Here is a 23,020-nt window from a genome sequence, read left to right on the forward strand (position 1 = left end):
GCTTTGGGAAGCGACACAGAAATCTTTATCTGGTCTTTTTTTTAATCATGCATGTATGGCTGAAATTTTAAAAGAACTAGTCTGTGGGAAGACTTGTACTGTTACTTAGCAATAATCGTCCAGAAAGCAATGTTAATGTGCTTGCTTCAAAGTCAAGTGTAGGATTGCATTGTCTGTTAATTTCTTATCATGTGTGGTAACTGTTAATGTCAACAAACTTACTTTTGTCTTTCTTCTGAGCTTTAACTTCTGTAGCTCAACGTTTTACCGTTTGCTAACCATGTGGGGAATTTTATCACCCAGTTTAAACTCTTAAAAATCTGAAACCTGACCCCAACCCGCTGTGAACGCGCCTATGGCTGGCTTAACCGGAGAGAGTTGGGGGTCAGTAACGTAACCTGCTCTCGAGATGCGGGTCAGTAATTTAAGTATGCTAATAAGACTGTGTGCCTCAAATTTTAGCAGCCATTTAGATTTAATGGCTGTGGGCCTGGTTTCCCAGGGCTCGGGGAAACCAGGGAATTGAAGGGAGGAGAGAACGGCTGGATCCAGCAGGTAAGTGCTTTTCCAGCTCTGCTTGTGGGCCAGGAGGAGCAGGTGTGTTTCCTCCCTTACCTGCCATGACCTGCCTCCCTCCTCACAATCAGCACTTTAACCCGCCCCACCCCCGATTGGCCTCCCATCCGACAGCCCCACCACCCCCGGCCCTGGACGATCTCCAGGCCGTCCCCCAATCTTTCTCTACCCCTGCCCACGATCCCCAGGTCTACCTGCTATCTCTCATCCCCACCCTCCGCCCGCAATCTCTCTCTTCCCCGCCCTCTCCCTCCTTTTTGCTCCATGGCAGCGGACTTCCAGCACAGGCCTTCCCACCCGACAGCCAGCCAGCTTCTCAATCTGGCTGGCTGACAACCGGGAAACGGAGAAAAAATTCAAATAACGTCCTGCCGTTAAACTCAACTGGACCGCTGCGTTCCCTGTACTCCTGGGTTTCCCAGTCGCTATAAGCCCCCCTCACCTCCTGCACATATCGGGGCCCATGAATCCCTTCATTGATTGTGTTGTAGTTGTACTGTGCGTGCAGTAAGTGTTTCCTTGCATGTGGCAATGGGTATTTGTGAAATGTTACATGGAAGTACTTGGGAAATATGATTCATTGAGCTGTCTCTGTTATTTGTGAGGTATGCAAGATATACTTTTTTATTTCTTTGTTTTTAGTTTGTTGCATGCAGCAGTGGACAAATGGGTGTTTATTTGAGGGAGGAAAGCAAGAGATGGCTTTATGAAACCTGGAGGTGCCATAAATGTCAAATTGAACACTGCTAATCATAAATTCCAATGAGAATGTTTTGTTTCAGTCCAGAAAAAAATGAAATAACCATTTAATTTGTGTCTGAGCTGTTTTTGTGTGTGCCAACCTGATAGTTCAATTTCCTGTCTGTACACAAGTTTCAGTATTTATATATCTTTGTGTCTTAGAGGATGTTTGAGTAGGGACACCACTTTTATGAATCTGTTATAAGAAATTACAAATTAGCTTTACGAACGTACAAAATTGACGGGCAGGAAAAGACCAGTTGGTACATCAAGCCTGCGCCACACTCATGATGGCTGGAGCATTCTGACTGGACATCTCTACCCCTCCCCATTCCTTTGCAGTCATATCATCTCCGAGTAAAGGCAAAAAACAGAAAAACCCAGTTTAATAAGGCAAAGAATACTGGAAAATTTCTCTCCGGCCCGCTCAGGCGACCAAAACCAGTCCAGGAGATCACATAGACCAGGTGTTACCTATAAAGTCACTAACGTTTTATATGATGTAATCTCTCCCCAGTCAGGAACCGGTCCAGCTCCCTTGTGAAGGCAATGCAGAGAGTCAGCACCCACCACACCAGCTGGCAACAGTTCCAGAGACTCACTGCTCTCTGGGAAAGGAAGAACCACCTAACATCTAGCCTATGCCTACTCTTGCATAGTTTAAACCCCTGCCTGTTAAATTGAAATAATCTATCAATAAACACGCTATCCAGCCCTTTAATTATTTTATAAACCTCTATCACGTTGCCTCTAAGTCTACGCTGCTCTAAAGTAAATAGACCCAGTCCTTGGGCCTATCTGAGTAACAGTGTGGTAAACCACTGTTTGTATTCCACTGTGTACATGCCTGGACATGCCTCGGCTGACTCCTCCCACAAGTCCTAGTATAAAGGTGACTGCTCCCCAGCCCTTTGTATTTCTGGACCGGTCGACCACTCGAGGCAGACCTTCATTCTTTTGTTAATAAAAGCCTTTAGTTACTCTCTTAACTCTCAGTCTTTTGTGAGTAATTGATAGCGCATCAATTTTATTAACAAAATTTTTATAATGGAGAAGATCCTCACACCAGCATGCCTGGACTTAGATCATCGGGAGGCGGACTCATCCACCAAGTTTACTCACTGGCTTAAGTGTTTCTAAAAATTCCTGACCGCCTCCGCAGCAATCAAATCGGACGAGGACAAACTGGATGTCCTGACCTCCAAAGTGAACCACCGAGTGTACTCGGTCATCCAAGACGCGACCTCGTACGCGGACGCTATCAAGCTCCTCAAGGACCAGTACACGCGCCCAGTGAACGAAGTGTACGCCAGGCACCTTCTGGGGAGTCGTAAACAACAACCTGGGGAATCGACCGTGGAATACCTTCAGGCACTGCCTGTGCTTGGCCGGGCCTGTGGTTGTAAGGATGTAAAGGCCACCGTGTACACAGAGGAACTTATCCGGGATGCTTTTGTAGCGGGCCACAGATCCAATTACACCCGACAGCGACTGTTGGAGCAGAGTGACCTCGACCTCAACAAGGCCTCGGAACTCGCACTATCATTGGATGCAGCCTACCGGGGCATGGATGCCTACTCCTCTGCACCGTGGACGCCGCGGGGAATGACAGCCTGGGACACGGTAGGACCGCCTCATAGCGCCGTGCCACCCCAGCCACGACCCAACTACCGCAGCAGTGTCCCAAGGCCAGAAATGCTACTTCTGTGGCCAGGCAAAACACCCCAGAGCGCGCTGCCCGGCGAAAAACGCGATCTGCTCGGGCTGCGGGAAGAAGGGACACTACGCTAACGTCTGCAGGGCCAAAGCCACCCCGAACCCCAGCAGCGCCGCGTGTGGGCCATGCGGGCCGCCATCTTGGGCCTCCCCGGCCATGTGCGAACCACCGGTACAGCAGCCATTTTGGACGCCTCCAGCCACATGGGGATCATGGACGCCGCCATCTTGGACGACAGCCGGAACGCAGCAGGCCCCCAACACCGCCTCATCTGATACCCGCAGCGACACACCGACCCCTACGCTGGCATCCGTTACACTGGACCAAGCGAGACCGCACCAGCTGGCCAGTTCCACAATGGACATTAAGGTAAATGGCCACGATACAATCTGCCTTTTTGACTCTGGGAGCACGGAGAGCTTCATCCACCCCGACACGGTGCGGCGTTGCTCTCTCCCAGTCCTGCCTGCGCACCAGCGGATTTCTATGGCCTCCGAGTCCCAGTCGGCGGACATCGGCGGCTACTGCGTAGTGACACTCGTAGTAGACGGGACCGTGTACGATCATTTTAAACTTCTGGTCCTGCCCGACCTCTGCGCTGCCGTCCTGCTGGGGTTAGATTTTCAGTGCCACCTTAAAAGTGTTACGATGGCGTACGGTGGACCCCTACCCCCACTCACAGTCCGCAGCCAGCAGCTCCCAAATTGCCCGCCGCGCACCAGGTGCAACCTCTCCACACTCAGAGTCACCCCCCCCCCCCCACTGTTTGCTAACCTCACCCCCGACTGTAAGCCCATCGCCACAAAGAGCAGGCGATACAGTGCCGGGGACAGGGTTTTCATTAAAACCGAAGTGGAGCGGCTCCTGAAGGAAAGGATTATTGAGGGCAGCACCAGCCCCTGGCGAGCCCAGGTTGTGGTCGTTAAGACCGGCGAGAAGCAGCGCCTGGTCATCGACTACAGCCAGACAATAAATCGCTACACCCTGCTGGACGCCTACCCACTCCCCCGCATAGCTGATATGGTCAACCAGATCGCGCAGTACCGCGTCTTCTCGACCATTGACCTGAAATCAGCGTACCACCAGCTCCCTATCCGCCCTGAGGACCGCCAGTATACTGCCTTTGAGGCAAACGGCCGCCTCTACCACTTCCTTAGGGTTCCCTTTGGCGTCACCAACGGGGTCTCCGTCTTCCAAAGGGAGATGGACCGGATGGTAGATCAAAATGCGTTGCAGGCCACTTTCCCATATCTGGACAATGTGACCATCTGCGGCCGTGACTTGCAGGACCATGACGCAAACCTCGAAAAATTCCTCCGCACCGCCCAACTCCTGAACCTGACATATAACAAGGAGAAGTGCATATTCCGCACAAACCGCCTCGCCATCCTTGGCTGTGTTGTGGAACATGGAGTCATCGGCCCCGACCGGATGCGTCCCCTTATGGAACTCCCACTGCCTCAAGGCCCTGAAGAGGTGCCTAGGGTTTTTCTCCTATTATGCCCAGTGGGTCCCCTACTATGCGGACAAGGCCCATCCGCTGATCAAGTCCACCTCTTTTCCCTTGACGGCAGAGGCCCGCTTAGCCTTCCACCGTATCAAGGAAGACATTGCCAAAGCCACCATGCACGCAGTGGACGAATCCATCCCCTTCCAGGTGGAAAGCGACGCGTCCGACTTTGCCCTGGCCGCTACCCTCAATCAGGCGGGGAGACCCGTGGCCTTCTTTTCACGAACCCTCCAAGGCCCGGAGACCAGACACTCCACTGTTGAGAAGGAGGCCCAGGCGATTGTGGAGGCTGTGCGTCATTGGAGGCACTACCTGGCCGGAAAACGATTTACCCTGCTCACTGACCAACGTTCAGTTGCTTTCATGTTTAACAACAAGCAGAGGGGCAAAATCAAAAATGACAAGATCTTGAGGTGGAGAATCGAACTTTCCACCTACAATTACGAGATCTTGTACCGGTCCGGGAAGCTCAATGAACCCCCGGATGCGCTATCGCGTGGCACCTGCGCCAGCGCGCAGATCGATAGACTGCGGGCCCTCCACAATGACCTCTGCCACCCGGGGGTCACCAGGTTCTTCCACTTCATCAAGGCCCGCAACCTGCCTTACTCTATTGAGGAGGTCAGGACCATGACCAGGAACTGCCAAGTCTGCGCTGAGTGCAAACCGCACTTTTATAGACCAGACAGGGCCCACCTGATAAAAGCCACTCGCCCCTTCGAGCGCCTGAGCATTGATTTTAAAGGGCCTCTCCCCTCCTCCGACCGCAATGTGTACTTCCTCAATATTATTGATGAGTACTCCCGTTTCCCGTTCGCCATCCCCTGCCCGGACATGACCAGTGCCACGGTCATTAAATGTCTGAACGACCTCTTCACCCTGTTCGGTTTCCCCAGCTATATCCATAGCGACCGGGGCTCATCGTTTATGAGCGACGAACTCCATCAGTACCTGCTAACTAGGGGTATTGCCACAAGCAGGACCACCAGTTACAACCCCCGGGGGAACGGACAGGTGGAAAGAGAAAATGCGACAGTTTGGAAGGCCGCCCTGCTAGCCTTAAAGTCTAGGGGCCTTCCAACCTCCCGCTGGCAGGATGTGCTCCCCGATGCGCTCCACTCTATTCGGTCACTGCTCTGCACTGCCACTAACGCCACCCCTCATGAGAAAATGTTTGTCTTCCCAAGGAAGTCCACATCGGGGACATTGCTACCGCCATGGCTGACGTCCCCAGGGCCGGTCCTACTGAGAAGGCATGTGAGGACCCATAAAACGGACCCCCTGGTCGAGAGGGTCGACCTCCTCCACGCCAACCCCCAGTATGCTTACATTGCATACCCGGACGGGCGGGAGGACACAGTCTCCATAAGAGACCTTGCACCCTCGGGGGCCGCAGTAACCCACTACTCACTACCACCACCCCCCCCCCCCCACGATCCGATATCCAGCCCCAGCAGACGGCAGGCCTGGGCCCAGCGACCCGCTCGACACCTACGAGGACGACACGCCTGTGCCACAGCCTACGCGGGACTCGACGCCGGAAGCTCCACTACCCCTGCCGTCGCCACGCCGATCACAGCGGCAGACAAGACCTCCGGAGAGACTCCAATACACTAACTTTTAATACACTTCACCCCGCCGGACTCAATTTTAAACAAGGGGTGAATGTGGTAAACCACTGTTTGTATTCCACTCTGGACATGCCTCGGCTGACTCCTCCCACAAGTCCTAGTATAAAGGTGACTGCTCCCCAGCCCTTTGTATTTCTGGACCGGTCGACCACTCGAGGCAGACCTTCATTCTTTTGTTAATAAAAGCCTTTAGTTACTCTCTTAACTCTCAGTCTTTTATGAGTAATTGATAGCGCATCACTGAGGTTCTTTAAGCTAGGAACATTCTCGTAGCTCTTTGGACATTTTCCAAGGCCACTATATCACCCACCATGTGGGGGGACTAAAACTGGGCACAGTACTCCAGATGCAGTCTGACCAGTGGCCTGTATAGTGACAGAATGGTGTCCGTTGATTGATAATGTTTCCAATACCCTACTACGATAGCAAAATACTGCAGATGCTGGAAATCTGAAATAACAACAGAAAATGCTGGAAAAACTCAGCAGGCCAGGCAACATCCGTGGAGAGAAATTAGAGTCGACGTTTGATCTTTAAGATCTTCTCCTCTCTCAACCTCTAAGTATTGTTCCCAACAAATGATAGGTGTATTCTGTATTGGCCCTACCAACATTTATCTGAGTTAAATGCCATTTGCCATTGTTTCAGGTTGCAGATCTCCTGCTTAAGAGACTCCGGGGGTGGGGTGGAGGGGGCGGGTAGCCTGTTTTCCCCAGATACTTTAGTTGCTTAAAAGCCTTCGAGCTGGCTAAGGTGAAGTCTTAAGCAGCAGCGTCTGGTTAGCCCGCCTTTAGTGCAAGACTTCACCTTGGTAAAGGAGTTTAAGCACGTGCTAGGAATGGCCGCCCTGAGGATGATCGATTTAAATTGGTTCCTGATGCTCATTAAAGAGGCTGCACAACATTTGGTGGCTAGCGCTGCAATTAATGCCCTATCCTAACAGCGACCAGCTGAACAGGAGTAAAGAAGTCGTTGCTGAGGATTGCAAGCATTACTTAAAGCTATGCTCAGCTTTCACTGTTCAACTGCTGCTGGAGATCCACTGACCACACTGTGTTTGAAGAGAACTTTCGAGACACTTCGGGAGACTTTCTGGGACACTTTGTCAAGACTTCACCAACACTCTATTAACATTTATTCTGGAAATTCTCTGAGGACTTCACCTAAAGAGAGTGAACGCTGTGCTACTGTACCTTTTTGGGCACCTTACAGGCGTCATTAGGAGAAAGGGAGTGCTTGGTCATGGGGATCTTGCTAGGGGTTCCCCTCGGTCTGGAGGAGGATATGAGGCCAGGCAGAGCAGCACCTGCTGGATGAGAGAGGGACAGGAGGGCGAGGAGGGCTCCAGATTCATGGTGACTTGCTGCATGCTCCACAATTTGGGTGATCATGAAGAGACCAGCTGTTAACCACCAGCAATTGTCAAGCATGAGCCGCAAGAGGAGGAAGAACGTTCCTCGTAATTTTTTATTAGGCCGTGCACATGCGTGCTCACCGGCTGTGCGGGACCCCTGGAGTGCTGCACAGCCATGCAGCTTAAAGGGAACATTGAGGAGGATGAGGAGGAGTACCGGGGGAGCACCAGAGGGTTCCAGGTGGGATAGCCCGCACCTGGGAGGGACGCTCACCGCCGCCATCTAATTGAAGACCGTTTTTGAGAGATGTGCTCCACCACATGCCTTACCTTCCAAGACTGAGGAGCTGTCAAGAAGTCCACCATCTGCACTCAATCTTTTCAACCCCTTCTACACAAAGAACACAATAAAAGAGACCACCAATTCCAGCACTACCCATTTACCACAATCACTCTTTATCTATACCAAAAATAAACAATGAAAACATGACACAACCAACATCACTTACAAATATTAAACTATTCACCCTGGTGCTTACCCTCAGTGCTCTTGCCTACTCTGGTGCTTCTTCGAAGTGCAACCCAAATGGCAGCAGCAGGCGAGATGGATGGCTGCTGAGAATCTGAAGAGGGGAGTTCAGATGCCCACCTGGTACACCCTCGAGAGGCTGTGGGCCGTGATGGCCCCACCTCAGACTGCACCATCTCAGCGTGGGCTTCCGCAGTCTGGGCCGCCTGGCTGACGGGCAACTACAAGGGCAATGGGAACGTGGTGGGGGAGGGGGCAGGAATGCTGCCATCTGCAGAGAGGCCAGTCGCATCCTGCTCCATGATTCGCATGCCATTACCCTGGGGTGCCTGTTCAGCCTGCCCAATGATCTGCTGCAGGACAGATCACTGGACAGCTGAGACACAATGCAAACCCCTTTCAACTGAGGTGTGAAGGAATAAGCCATATTTCAGAAAAATACATCATATGAACAGATTTCTGATATTAAAACATGATATACTGGGTTTAAAAATCTAAAGTCTCAACGACACAAGCTGTGCAAACAGGCTCCTGAGATGGGATGGTTTGATAACACAAAAGTTGTAAACACCACAAGCTTTTGAAATGGGAATTGGTTAAAAATACTAAAGCAATGGCCCTATTGAAATAGCAGTTTGGCGCTTCCAGAAGGTCTGGCGTTTGGGAGAAACATAATGGAATGACCCAAGTAAAGTGTTAAAAACTAACACTTCGAACAGGAACGCAGAATATTAAAAAACCATGTGCCTTTGTAAAAGTAACATCAAATGAAACAGGAAACATGATTATAAATATAACCAACTAAGATGGCTTGGAAAACAAACACCCTAGTTGAAGTGTCTTTAATTTACATGTTGTAAATATGATACCAACAGAACACTTTGAAGATATGACTTCAATAGATGCACCAAGCAATCACACGGTGTTTGTATTGAACTTGGAACACCACGGAGACAGGAGTCTGTGGTTGTAACCAGTTTTAGAATTGAATGGAAGTCCTTCGATAAGAATGGCATCAAATAAATACTACTGTCATACTGTGTTTTATGATAAGTTTTTGAAACACCTAAACAACAGACAGAAGTCTGCAAGCTAACAGTTGAATTGGCAGTAAGTATAGAGAAAAGTCAACAGGAAGATGACTAGAGATAATTAGGTTACATCAGCAGAAAACTTCAAAGGATAAACCACTAAAAAAAGGTATAAAAATAGAGCTTTTCAGATAGACAGTCAGAAGTCGCTGGAAAGGGGCAAAGCAATTCTCTCACTCTTCAGAGGCATCTCTGTAAGTTTTTAATTCTTTGAGTCTCGGGGATCAAAAGGTACTTTTAATTTGATTTTGATGGATATTCTGGATTAGAATTAAGAATAAGAAATGTAAAAATGTACGAAGTTAAGATTTGAGAATAAGAATCTCTGAGGATAAGAAATGTAAGCTATTTGTATTTTGAACTGTTAAAGTTGCGATTGACTTATCAGCTGTTAACTGAATGTCGGTTCTTTAATAAATTAATATATTTTTAGAATTGTCTCAGAGTGTTTCTGTATCAAACTCGCAAACTCAATTTCTGTACACTCTTTTGTAAGGAGTTGCAAAATTCTGGGGTGGTTTTCCGGACCCTCATAATATCCGGAAGGTTACAGTCTAGTTAAACTTATTAAAAGTGCTATCCGGAGGACGGTAACATCTTCACGTCGTTCCTTTCCTTTAGGGAGAGATAGTCTGAACCTTTAGACCAATTAAGCATCTTATAGAATTCGGCTATCTTTAACTTTAGTTGAAGGTGAACGTCTGGGGAATACACCTGATTTGGGGTAGCCCAAAAAGGGCTAGGACTAGTAATTATCCCTTCAGAGGAGCCCAGAGCCACCATGGCAGCTGCCTGAGCTTCCATTGCTAAACTTTGTCGTTCCATGAAAGCTGCAGTGACAACATTGTTTGTGCACAAATCTTCAAAGGTGGCAGGATAGGTTAACAAAGCAGTTAATAAAGCATATGGGATCCTGGGCTTTATAAATAGCGGCATGGAGTATAAAAGCCAGGAAGTTATGCTAAACCTATATAAAACACTAGATCGGCCCCAGCTAGAGTATTGTGTCCAATTCTGGGCACCGCACTTTAGGAAGGACATGAAGACTTTGGAGAGGGTACAGAAGAGATTTACTAGAATGGTTCCAGGGATGCGGGATTACAGTTATGTGTATAGACTGGAGAAGCTGGGGTTGTTCTCCTTGGAGCAGAGAAGGCTAAGAGGAGATTTGATAGAGGTGTTTAAAATCATGAAGGGTTTAGACACGGTAAATAAAGAGAAACTGTTTCCAGTGGCTGAAGGGTCGAGAACCAGAGGGCACAGATTTAATGTGATTTGCAAAAGAACCAGAGGCGACATGAGGAAAAACTTTTTTACGCAACAAGTGGTTAGGATTTGGAATGTGCTGCCTGATAGGGCGGTGGATATAGATTCAATAGTAGCTTTCAAAAGGAAATTGGATAAATACTTGAAGGAGAAAAAATTGCAGGGATATGGGGAAAGAGCGTGGGAAGTGGTACTGACTGGATTGCTCTTCGAAAGAACTGGCGCAGACTCGATGGGCCAAATGGCCTCCTTGTGTGCTGCACTAGTCTGTGATTCTATGATTTGCAATCATCCAGTCCTTTGGCACCACCCCTGTATTGGATTGGAAGATTGTGTTCAGCACCTCCGCAATTTCTACCCTTACTTCCCTCAGCAACCGAGGACTGGGTGACTTATCCACTTTAAGTACTGCCAGCCTTTCTAGTACCTCCTCTTTACCTATTTTTTTCTCACCCAATATCCCAGCAATCTCCTTGTTTACCATAACTGTGGCAAAGTTCTCTTCCTCATTTAGTTCCTCAGCCATGCCTTCTGCCTTCACCAATAGTTCTCCATTTTAGTCCCTAATCAGCCCCACTGCTCCTCTGACAACCTTTTTACTGTTAACATGCCGCTAGAAGACCTTTGGATTCCCTTTTATGTTAGCCACCAATCTATTCTCATACTGTCTCTTTGCCCCTCTTATTTCCTCCTTCACTTCTCTGTATTTTTTATATTCAGCCTGATTCTCAAGCTGTATTATCAAGCTGACATCTGTCATACACCCCCTTTTTCTGCTTCATCCTACTCTCGAACTCCTTCGCCATCTGGCTTTGGTTGTCCTCCCTTTCCCCCTAGAAATGTACCTAGACTGTGCCTGAACCATCTCCTTTAGCCCATTGCTTCGTTACATTTCTGGCTGCCAGTCTTTGACTCCAATTTACACATTCCGTAACTCGCTGAAATTAGCCTTCCTCCACTTAAGTATTTTTATTCTAGATTGCTCTTTGTCCTATTTTTATTCTAGTAAGCGACCTTGCCCCCTGGCAAGGTGGCAGCTGTGGTGCCCCTTCCACTCAGCATGGCTGGTGCCCAGTGCGTCCCACTGTGAAGATCCGTGTTCTACGCTAGCCTCTAAGTTACACGTGATGCCAGTCTCTGAACTGGTTCCTGCAACAGTGTTAGCGATTGACACAGTGCCATCTTCCTCACCCTCCTCCTCCTCCTCTGGAGGGTGCGGTGGCTCTTCCTCCTCTTCCAATTCCTCCAGGAGGTGAGGTGGTTCCTGCTCCTGGGAGCCTGCAATGATAAAGCTGGAAGGGTCAGGGTACAGCGCGTGTGGCCACTATAGGAGGATGTGTGTGATGAGACCATATGGAGCTTAGGAGTGAGGATCGGTTTGGGGGATGAGGGATCAGGAATAGTTGTGACTATGTAAGGAAGCTGGAGTGGCCACATACCTCTAGGCGATAGGTCCCCTGCTCTGCCTCTGGCCACAGCGTCTGCCACTCCCCTCCCGATCATGGCCAGCACTGCCTCCTCAAGGGAAGTGAGTGATCTCATGGAATCTTGCTTCCCCTTCCCCTGGTCAGGTCCTGCTGGCGCCCGTCATCTTGTCCTGAAAGAGAAAGAGTGGTGATTATGAATGAATGTATTGATGGGTGTATTTGTGACTTGTATTTGTGTGTGTGTGTGTGTGTGTTTGTGTGATGCCTCACATTGTTGAAGAGTTGTGCGATATGTCTGAGGTGTGAGTAGTGCCTGTGAAGTTTGCAATATTGTGGGTTATGTAAATGTCAGTGTAGAGTTAGATGGTGGATGCAGGGTGTTGAGGCTGTGATGCTGGTGGTGGAGAAGTGTGTTTGTGAGATGGGGGCTGCAAAATTGGGTTCCTTAGCGCCTGTTGCTTCAACGCTACGACTCCCAAAGCCATTGACTCCTCAGTCTGCTGAACCTCTCATTCTACTGATGTCTCATAGTGTCATACCACACAGAAGGAGGCCATTCGGTCCATCGTGCCTGTGCCGGCTCCTTGGTAGAGCTATCCAATTAGTCCCACTCCCCTGCTTTTTCCCCATAGCCCTGTAAATGTTTTCTTTCAAGTATTTATCCAATTCCCTTTTGAAAGTTATTATTGAATCTGCTTCTACCACCCTTTCAGGCAGCGCATTCCAGATCACAACAACTCGCTACATCATAAAATGTTTCCGCATGTCGCCTCTGGTTCTTTTGCCAGTCGGCTCTTCGCCTTGCTCCGTCAGAGTCTCGCCACACCCCCATCCTTTTTGTCTTTCTGTTGCTTTCTTTTGAATTGTATTTTTATTTAAATACAGCACTGCTGACATTGCTCTCTGGTTTGAGATGTTTGTAAGTGTGATGGAGCTGACCTAATGTCCACATGTGCAGGAAGTGTCTCCAGCTGCTCGAACTCACGCTGAGGGTTTCTGAGCTTCTGGGGCAGCTGGATTCACTGCGGGGCATACAGGAGGCTGAATGTTTCCTGGATCACAGGTTCCAGGAGGTGGTCACCCCTCAGCCAGATAGAGTTCAGAATAGCAAGTGGGTGGGTACCCGTAATGGTCGGAAGAGGCAGGTAGTGACACACTCAAAACCGATGCTTAATATTCTTGGGTACAAGGTATTCAGAAAAGAAAGGGAAGGAAAAAAGGAGGAGGGGTGGCAGTTTTATTAAGGAAAATATTCCAGTGCTAGAAAGAGAGAATGTCCTTGAGAGATCGAAGACAGAATCTATTTGGTTGGAGTTGAGAAACAATAGAGGAGCTGTTACACTACTTGGTGTATTTTACAGGCCACCAAACAGTGGGAAGGAGATGGAGGAGCAGATTTGCAGGGAAATTACTGAGAGGTGCAAGAACTAGAGAGTAGTGATAATGGGAGGCCTAGAAATCCGATTGCATAGTGCCCGTTGTTTGGGCGCTACAGTTGCCATTTTGGGGTCGAAAATGGGGTCTGAGCAGCGCACGCACAATTCTGGTGCGGCCTGTGCTGAACGTCACCTTGATGAGGGTGTTAGCGTTGGCAATGGGAGCGTGTATCAGAACTATGTAGAGTAGGCAGATCGTGACATCAAGCAGCGTGCAACACTGATTTGACGCCAGCACTGCCATTTTCATCCTCAACGCTGGAACTACCGTCGTGTTAACCTCGCACAACTGAACATGTGTTCAGCAGCTGCAAGAACCCCCTGCCAGCGATAAAGTGATCAATAACCACTCTGAGGTCAGTTGCTGATTAATTTCTACTGGTTCTGTGTAATTTTGTGGAAATGTTTGGAGCTTTCTAGAGTTTAAAGTTGGTGAGGTGACAGAGAGTGGTGCTGCAAATGACTTGCTTCTGACTTCAAGGGTTCTGGTCAGACCACTTGCTCCCAGTCATGGGAGCTCTAGTTGTCATCCTCCTTGGTCTGCAGCATGACAGGGAGATGGAGCAGAGGCAGCGAAGAAGAGGACAAGCTGCTCACAGAGGGAGCAGGAGGAGGGGAAGAAGGGTTCTCAGCAGGAGGCCTTACCCAGCTAGGGTCTTCCGAGAGCTATTCTCTTACCTCAGCCTGAGCCAGGAGCAGTGTGTGAGGCATCTGCGCTTTATGAAGGAGATGCTCACAGAACTCTGCCATCTTTTACAACCAGACCTGCAGCCTCACTCCAGGGCAAGGACCGCGCTGCCAGTGGCTGTGAAGGTGACCGTGGCCCTGAATGTCCTCGCGTCAGGATCCTTCCAGGATGGAGAAGGCGACATCTGTAACATGGCGCCACCAACTACACACGTGGCTTTGCTGGTGCTGCATCTCAATGGTTAGATGTACCCTAACCGCAAAGGATACCACTCGCTTAATGTGCAGTTGGTGTGCGACCATGGCCAGCACATCATGATGGTGAATACCTACTATCCTGGCAGCAGTCATGGTGCCTTCATCCTGCGCCAGAAATCTTCCAGCCACCACGTCGAACCGGAAGGTGGCTGCTTGGCGACAAGGGCTATCCGCTCTGCACCTGACCAATGACTCCCCTCCGTAACCCCACCACTCGTGGCCAGCACTCATAGTGAGAGCCATGCTGCCATGAGGAACATCATTGAGCAATCCAAGGAAGCAATGGTTCTGCTGCCTTGACCACTCAGTAGGAGCCCTCCAGTACTCACTGGAGCGGGTGTCCCAATTCGTGGTGGTCTGCTGCATCCTCCACAACTTGGCCACCATGAGGGCGCAGCCCTTGCCACCACAGGTTCCGCGATCACCTCAGGAGGAGGATGAAGAGGAGGAGGTAGGGAGGAGGCAGCCTGCAAATTCACGTTCCGGAGGGGCTGTCTGTGAGCGCATCATCAGACTCTGGTTCCCCTGAATGAAACCCCAGATCCTTGTTGTTCAATGCTTCCCCACCTTACCATCCCTCTTGGCCACAATGCTGAAATGGAAGCCACCACAAAACAAACATTCCAACCACATTTATAAATCATTCAATCCAATATTACATACTAAATTCAACTAATCACCCTTGTGCATTCCCTTAGTGCCTGTCTTCCGTGTGCCTTTGCCTGCCCTAGTGCTGACGGGAGGCTGCTGATTTTCAGTGGGGAGACTGCAGATGGCCTTGCAGGATGACCTCGAGTGCCTCTGGGCCTAGAAGGCCTGGCTGTAGACTGCACCACCTCGGCATGGGCAGCAGCAGTCTGGGCTGGCTGGCTGACGGGCAGCAGCAAAGGCACTGGCAGAGTGGCAGTGGTGGGAGGATGAATGCTGTCATCCTGAGAGAGGACAGCAGATTCCTGCTCCACGGAGCCACTGCCACTCCCCCGGGGCAGCACCTCAGCAATCCTCGTAATCTGTTGGAGGACAGAATGCTGGACTGCTCTGACACCCTGTAAGCCCCTTTCAACACTGGTAACCGCAGCCATGATTGCAGCAGTCTGTGCCTGCATGACTTCAGTCTGAGCTTCCACTGCAGCGCTCAGACGTTGGGTCACTTCTGCTTGTGCTACAATGGAAGCTGAGACATCGGCCATCAGATACTGTATCATGGTTGGGTCCACAAGTGCGCTAGTGGAGTTACCCATCACTTCCATTCTGGAAATCATGGGCTCCAAGCTCTGCGCAAAGCCCTGTGGAAGGTAGGAGCCGGACTCCTCAATTCTCCTCGACAGTGACAACAGGCTCTCTGGCAGGCCTGCCAATGCAAAAAGCACTTCTGTGTGCATGCCCATCACCCTTCTTCTGTAGGCTGCCCCATCAAAGTCCTCATCTGCAACAGAACTCGTGTGCAACCTCGCCCTTTGGGAACTGGTACCTGCAGTACCCTTTGCACCCTGCACTGGCTGCAGGCCAACTCATGCCCGGTGACTCACCACGTGCAGATCCCGCCTCTATACTACCTTCTAAAGTGTGCGTAGTGCCATTTTCTGAGCTGGTGCCTGCAAGTCTGAGATCGAGTGATGGTGTCTCTTCTTCTCCATCACTCTCCTCCTCTTGTTCTTCCTGCACAGGCTGGGCTGGTTGGACTTCTTCAGTATCTGAAAAGAGAAAGACACAAGGGATGGGTTGTGGTGAGGGGAGGAGTGGAAAGCAAGATATCCATGCTTACATCATCAGCAGCTTGTAAGTGAGAAGAGATTGTAGGATGAGGGGGAAGTGGGATGTGAGAAGGAGAATTAGGTATGAGCATGCCGTCATCTTCAATGGTTTCAGCCTTGCTGCTCGCCACGTCCTCGGTGACAGCCCCTCCAATAATGTCGTGCACCGTCTCCTCCAGCTGTTTCAGGATATACAGGCTTGTCTGTCCCCACCAGTTAGCTGCTGCTGCCTGTGGTTGTGAGCCACCTTGTCCTGCAAGAGAGAGGGAAGTGTGTCAGTGAGTGTGGTGCAATGTGTTTGGGTGAAGTGTGTCAGTGAGTGTGGTGCAATGTGTTTGGGTGATGTGCCTGTTATGGTTGAATAGCTGGCAGTGTGCAAGGTGTGAGATGTGGGTGTGAGTGTTGGAGCAGTGGTAAGTGTGAGGATGAGCTGAATGTGGGGTATGAGTCATGATTGCTAGAGAGTGTTGGTAGGTGAGTGATGGGGGTGTGGTGCATTGAGCAGTGTGTGAGGCTCGTGGTGCAGTTGGGGGGAGACGACATTTGACGATGCATTCACTGACCTTGATCACTCGTATGAGGTCACTAAACTTCTTTCGGCACTACATCCATTTCCTCGGGACAATACTGCTGCAGTAACTGCCTCGGCTACCTGCTCCCACTACCTTCGCAGTGTGTGCTTGAGGGCCTCCTGGCCCCCTGCAGGTAGAGGACCTGTCTTCTCCTTTCTAACCCCTTCAGTAAGACCTCTAGTGCTGCGTCTGAGAACCTTGATGCCCTTTCTCTGGCCTGTTGATCCATTAATCAGTCACACGTGCCTCCACAACCAGTTCCAGCAGCTGCTGCAGGCAGAATGCACCTCCCCTTTAAGAGGTGCAGACTGCCTTTAAGATGTGGAGCCCTGCTTTAATTGGAGCTGTGAGAAGTCACACAACACCAGGTTATAGTCCAACAGCTTTATTTGAAATCACAAGCTTTTGGAGCGCTGCTTCTTCGTCAGGTGAAAAGATGCATATAGGCACAGCATATATAGTCAGAGAACACTGCCAGATGATTGCAGGTAATCTTTCTAACTGCCCTTTATCACACGTTGGCAGAGAGATAATCACAGCAATCAAAGGTGTGAATGGTGTCCAAACAGGTCAGTCAGGAATACATTACATCAAAGAACAATGAGGTGGGGTCACAAGGGGTCAAATGTTGCAGATGCTGGGGTCTGTATGAAAAACAAAAAACAAACAAAAAAACAGTAAAAAAAAAACATTTAAATTTTTGTTGCTGGAAATCACAGCAGGTGCGGCCGCATCCGTGTAGAGAGAACAAGCCAACGATGACTCGAGTCAGGATGACTCTGCGTCAGGTGGGGTTACATGTAGCGTGACATGAACCCAAGATCCCGGTTGAGGCCGTCCTCATGAGTGCAGAACTTGGCTATCAGTTTCTGATCGACGATTTTGCGTTGTCTTGTGTCTCGAAGGCCGCCTTGGAGAATGCTTACCCGAAGATCGGAGGCTGAATGTCCTTGACTGCTGAAGTGTTCCCCGACTGGGAGGGAACACTCCTACCTGGCGATTGTTGTGCGGTGTCCGTTCATCCGTTGTCGCAGTGTCTGCATGGTCTCGCCGATGTACCATGCTCCGGGGCATCCTTTCCTGCAATGTATGAGGTAGACAACGTTTAGCCGAGTCACATGAGTATGTACCATGTACCTGGTGGGTGGTGTCCTCACGTGTGATGATGGTATCTGTGTTGATGATCTGGCATGTCTTGCAGAGGTTGCTGTGGCAGGGTTGTGTGGTGTCGTGGTCGCTGTTCTCCTGGAAGCTGGGTAATTTGCTGCGAATGATGGTCTGTTTGAGGTTAGGCGGCTGTTTGAAGGCGAGTAGTGGAGATGTGGGGATGGCCTTAGCGAGGTGTTCATCATCATCGATGACATGTTGAAGGCTGCGAAGAACATGGCGTAGTTTCTCCGCTCTGGGGAAGTACTGGACGACGAAGGGTACTCTGTTGGTTGCGTCCCGTGTTTGTCTTCTGAGGAGGTCTATGCGATTTTTCGCTGTGGCCCGTCGGAACTGTTGATCAATGAGTCGAGCGTCATATCCCATTCTTACGAGGGCGTCTTTCAGCGTCTGTAGGTGTCCATCGCGTTCCTCCTCGTCTGAGCAGATCCTGTGTATTCGCAGGGCTTGTCCATAGGGGATGGCTTCTTTAACGTGGTTAGGGTGGAAGCTGGAGAAGTGGAGCATCGTGAGGTTGTCCGTGGGCTTGCGGTAGAGTGAAGTGCTGAGGTGTCCGTCTTTGGAGATTCGTGTGTCCAAGAATGAAACCGATTCTGAGGCGTAGTTGTCGAAATCTCGACTCCGAGAAAGACAAGCAGTACCGTCAGATTGTTAGTTTATTTTACTTGTACACAAGGGGAGAGTGCCTAGTCAAGGGCTAGGCTAGCAACTCCGAAAATCATCAGTAATCGCAGCATATTTATACACTTAAGTAAACAAGTTCCATAGAAATCACGTGTAACGGTTCCTTCTTTGTTATTCTTATCTAATTAACCACTTTAACAGTGTTATCAAATCAACACTCGTCTTTGCCTAGTAACAGCTACCATCTCCTTATAGGGACTAGCCTTTTCTCATCCCTTACTCATTGTTGTGTCTGATTTCGGTTATCAGATCCTCATTGTTGTTACAACTGCTGACAGCTTGTCTGGTATTAGTTGCTGAAGTAAGCTCTAATTCTAAGTTGACCGAATATAATATCCCAGCAAGCCTTGCAATCTATAGTTGCCCCTTTTTTTATATTTCCACATAGTCCATGATGAGTTTGATGGTGGGATGGAACTTGTTGATGTTATCGTGTAGTCTTTTCAGTGATTCTTCGCCATGGGTCCATAGGAAGAAAATGTCGTCTATGTATCTGGTGTATAGCGTTGGTTGGAGGTCCTGTGCAGCGAAGAAGTCTTGCTCGAACTTGTGCATGAAGATGTTGGCGTATTGGGGTGCGAATTTGGTCCCCATGGCTGTTCCGTGTGTTTGGGTAAAGAACTGGTTGTCGAAGGTGAAGACATTGTGGTCAAGGATGAAGCGGATGAGTTGTAGGATGGCGTCTGGAGATTGGCTGTTGTTGGTGTTGAGTACTGAGGCTGTCGCAGCGATGCCGTCATCGTGGGGGATACTGGTGTAGAGTGCCGAGACGTCCATCGTGGCGAGGAGTATTCCTGGTTCAACTGGTCCGTGGGTGCTGAGTTTCTGTAAGAAGTCTGTAATGTCGCGACAGAAGCTGGGGGTTCCCTGTACGATGGGTTTCAGATGCCCTCGACGTATCCAGAGAGGTTCTCACACAGGGTTCCGTTGCCTGATACGATAGGACGTCCGGGTGTGTTGGCTTTGTGTATCTTTGGGAGGCAGTAGAAGTCTCCCACGCGGGGAGTACGTGGGATGAGAGCGCGTAGGATGCTTTTAAGGTCTGGATCGAAGGTCTTGACCAGTCTGTTGAGTTGGCGGATGTGTTCTTTGGTCGGATCTGCGGGTAGCTATCTGTAGTGTTCCTGGTTTTCCAGTTGTCGGTATGCTTCTTTGCAATAGCCCATTCTGTTCTGTATGACGATGGCTCCTCCTTTGTCTGCTGGTTTGATGATGATGTTGCGGTTGTCTTGAGAGCGTGGATGGTGTTGCGTTGTGCTCGGGTGACATTCTGGACTGTCTTGTGAGTGCGGCTGATGAATCTGGCATTGATGCATCTGACAGCTTGAGCATACATGTCAAGCTTAGAGGGGTCCAATTGACTCTTTCTTCTTCGGTTGCTGCACTGCGGATCCCTCTGTCTGCTGTTCTGGATCATTGGGTTCGCTGCTGACATCTTGGGATTTGTGGAAGAATTCCCGGAGCCTCATTCTCCTGATGTCTTATTGGAGCTAGCCTCGTACAATCTTTGGCCCCCTGCTGAGCGTTCAGCCACTCAGCAGCATGTTAAGCGCTGGGCTGCATACTGCAATCGTTGTAATTAGCAGGCAGCATGAAGGTCGCGTGCTGCCTAAATTTCTTTTAACGGACGCGGGCCGATTGCGTATCGTGATCCCTGTGCCTGTTAATTATTAGCCCCAAAAGCCAGGAAGTTGTGCTAAACCTATATGCTAAACACCAGTTTGGCCCCAGCTGGAGTATTGTGCCCAATTCTGGGCACCACACTTTAGGAAGGACGTGAAGGCTTTGGAGAGGGTACAGAAGAGATTTACGAGAAAGGTTCCAGAGAGGAAGGATTGCAGTTAGGTGTATAGACTGGAGAAGCTGGGGTTCTTCTTCTTAGTGCTGAGATGGCTAAGAGGAGATTTGAAGTATTTAAAATCATGAAGGGTTTAGACAGAGTAAATAAAGAGAAACTCTTTCCAATTGTTGAAGGGTCGATAGCCAGAGGGCACAGATTTAAGGTGATTGGCAAAAGAACCAGAGGTGACAGGAGGAAAAACTTTTTTACGCAACGAGTGGTTAGGATTTGGAATGCGCTGCCTGACAGGGTGGTGGATACAGATTCAATAGTAGCCTTCAAAAGGGAATCGGATAAATACTTGAAGGAGAAAAAATTGCAGGGATGTGGGGAAAGAGTGGGACTGACTGGATTGCTCTTCGAAGGAGCCGGCGCAGACTCGATGGGCCGAATGGCCTCCTTCTGTGCTGTACTACTCTATGATCTATCTTATCAGCAGAGAAGAGGAAAACTGCCAATGGTGGTCAACTGAATTTAGAAATATAAAATGCTGGAAATATGCAGGTTGATCAATGTCTTAATCATAGAATTTACAGCACAAAAGAGGGCCATTCAGTCCATCACAATTTGTGCTGGAAAGAGAAATACCAGTTAATGTTCCACATGGAAAACCTTTGATTACAACTATTAGAGTTGCTGCTCCACTGCATTGTGCTACAGAATAGGAGGGAGAAGACACCCTACCATTTCACACATGGCATATTCCTTTATCTCCACCATGTCTCAGCGGAAAAGTGCTGAGCAAAAATCAAACACTTGTCGACGGAGTAAGAGAAAATCAGAGCATCAGTCACACCCGACAACCCTTGCACCTTGTCGTTGGATTGGTTTGTAGAGCAATGCAATCTAAAGAGGGAAAGGAAATTATGAAATAAATTTCTCTAATTTTTCCCCATGTACTTTCCTTATTCATGCTGGAATACACTTCCATGGGCACTAGCCTTCCTCTGCCCCTTGTTATGATAACCAAGTCTAGTCATGTCCTTGCTCTTTCCAGCAGGCATCACTGATGGCTATCAGGAGTGGGAACTCTGGCTGATTTCCCCTACCTTTCTAGCCATGGGGTACTGAGGCCAATTGTAATACCTACCACCAAACATTCTGCTAACTTAGCACAGACGAAGATTTGAACTTGGGATCTTCTGACCTTTATGGCTGAGTTGCACACTGCTTTTACCAACTTATTAGAGGAGCTCAAAAATAAATGTCCCTTTTTAATGAAATGATTGAGGGAGTGGACGTGTCATATTGGTGCTGCATGCAAAGCTCTTAGGAGGTGCTTAAGCTGAAAAGAAATAGAATTTTGATGCTTGCAAGGATTTTACTGACTATTTCAGTTGTGCCAATAGCTATCAAAAGACATCAACATTGGTCAACAAGTTGGAATTGGGTACTTCTCCCTGAGAGCTGTGTCATTTCTGTTGGTCTAAGAATGTATATATTTTAGTTTTATGAGCAGCATTATACCTTACTGCATTTTTCAAAAAATCTGCACAATAATCGACCAGTGCTAAATGTAAACATATAAAGTCTGTGAATGTCTGTAATGGGTTAATTATCCTTCGTGAGAATGGTTTCAGAATAAGTTTGAGTCTCCGATAAATATAGAACAAAATTCTGTTTCCAAACAGCGAAACTCAACTTGTTAGATCTTTTCACAAATCTTCTGCATCAACTTATCTTGTCCCTCAAGCTGGGATTGATACAGAGCCTTTCATCCTGACATGAACAAATTTTGTCCTGAACTAAAACTCCTGCCTTTAGACTCTTGGGTATTGAAACAACCACCTTTAACATAGAGGTCACAAAGAAGCTCAATAATCTTTCATACATATTGGCCTAGATTTTGCAGTAGGAATAACGGTGAGGCTACTCGCAACGGCCACTCTTCACGCCACCCCCACCATGACACAGATCAGTCAAACAACCAACCACCCCTTGCACATCCCCCCATTGGTCCCCATCGATTCATGCCTTCCCATTCATCATCATCACAAATTAAAAGGCGATTTGTCAGCCAGCAACCAAGAATGGGCAAGACGGGAAAGTGGTGCAAAAGAATAATACTTATGTGCTTTAACTAAACAACAGAAACTTAACAACATTACATTTTATCAGACACACATAGAGTCATAGCAGCACAGAAGGAGGCTATTCGGCCCATCTAGTCCGTGCCGGCTCTCTGTAGAACAATCCAGTCAATCCCATTCCCCCACTCTATCCCCGTAGCCCTGCAACTTTATTTCCCTAAAGTGCCTATCCAGTCTCCACCACTTCCGTCGGCAGCGAGTTCCAGGTCCTCACCACTCGCTGCGTAAAAAAGTTTTTCCTCACGTCCTCCCTGTATCTCTTGCCCAAAACCTTAAATCTGTGTCCCCTAGTCCTTGTACCATCAACTAGTGGGAACAGCCTTTCCCCATCTAGCCTATCCAAACCTGTCATAATCCTGTACACCTCTATCAAATCACCCCTTAACCTCCTTTGCTCTAATGAAAACAAATCCAGCTTCTCCAACCTGTCCTTGTAGCTAAGATCCCCCCACCTCCGGAACCATTCTGGTAAATCTCCTCTGCGCCCTCTCAAGGGCTTTCACATCCTTCCTAAAGTGTGGTGACCAGAACTGGATGCAATACTCCAGTTGTGGCCTTAGCAGCGCTTTATAAAGGTTCAGCATAACTTCTCTACTTTTGTACCCAAACCTCTATTTATGAAGCCCAAGATTCCATATGCTTTGTTAACCACTCTCAATATGTCCCGCCACCTTCAGGGACCTATGCACA

The 23,020-nt window shown here is 48.9% G+C and overlaps 2 protein-coding genes across 5 annotated transcripts in view; both read left to right on the forward strand.

Annotated features, from left to right (window-relative positions):
- Window positions 1-2,038, forward strand: part of LOC147115100 (oxidation resistance protein 1-like) — a 50,723-nt gene extending 48,685 nt beyond the window's left edge. The window contains exon 5 of the mRNA XM_085993378.1: window positions 1,835-2,038. Coding sequence (XP_085849504.1) covers window positions 1,835-1,861 — 27 coding nt within the window. The 3' untranslated portion in view covers window positions 1,862-2,038. The remainder of the gene's footprint in view (window positions 1-1,834) is intronic.
- Window positions 1-23,020, forward strand: part of LOC147115098 (ras-related protein Ral-A) — a 520,495-nt gene that overhangs the window by 320,545 nt on the left and 176,930 nt on the right. The window lies entirely within an intron of this gene.

The sequence above is a fragment of the Somniosus microcephalus genome, chromosome 7 (genome assembly GCF_052327205.1).
Source record: "Somniosus microcephalus isolate GS21.2 chromosome 7, FLI_Smic_1.0, whole genome shotgun sequence".
Lineage (NCBI taxonomy): Eukaryota > Metazoa > Chordata > Chondrichthyes > Squaliformes > Somniosidae > Somniosus > Somniosus microcephalus.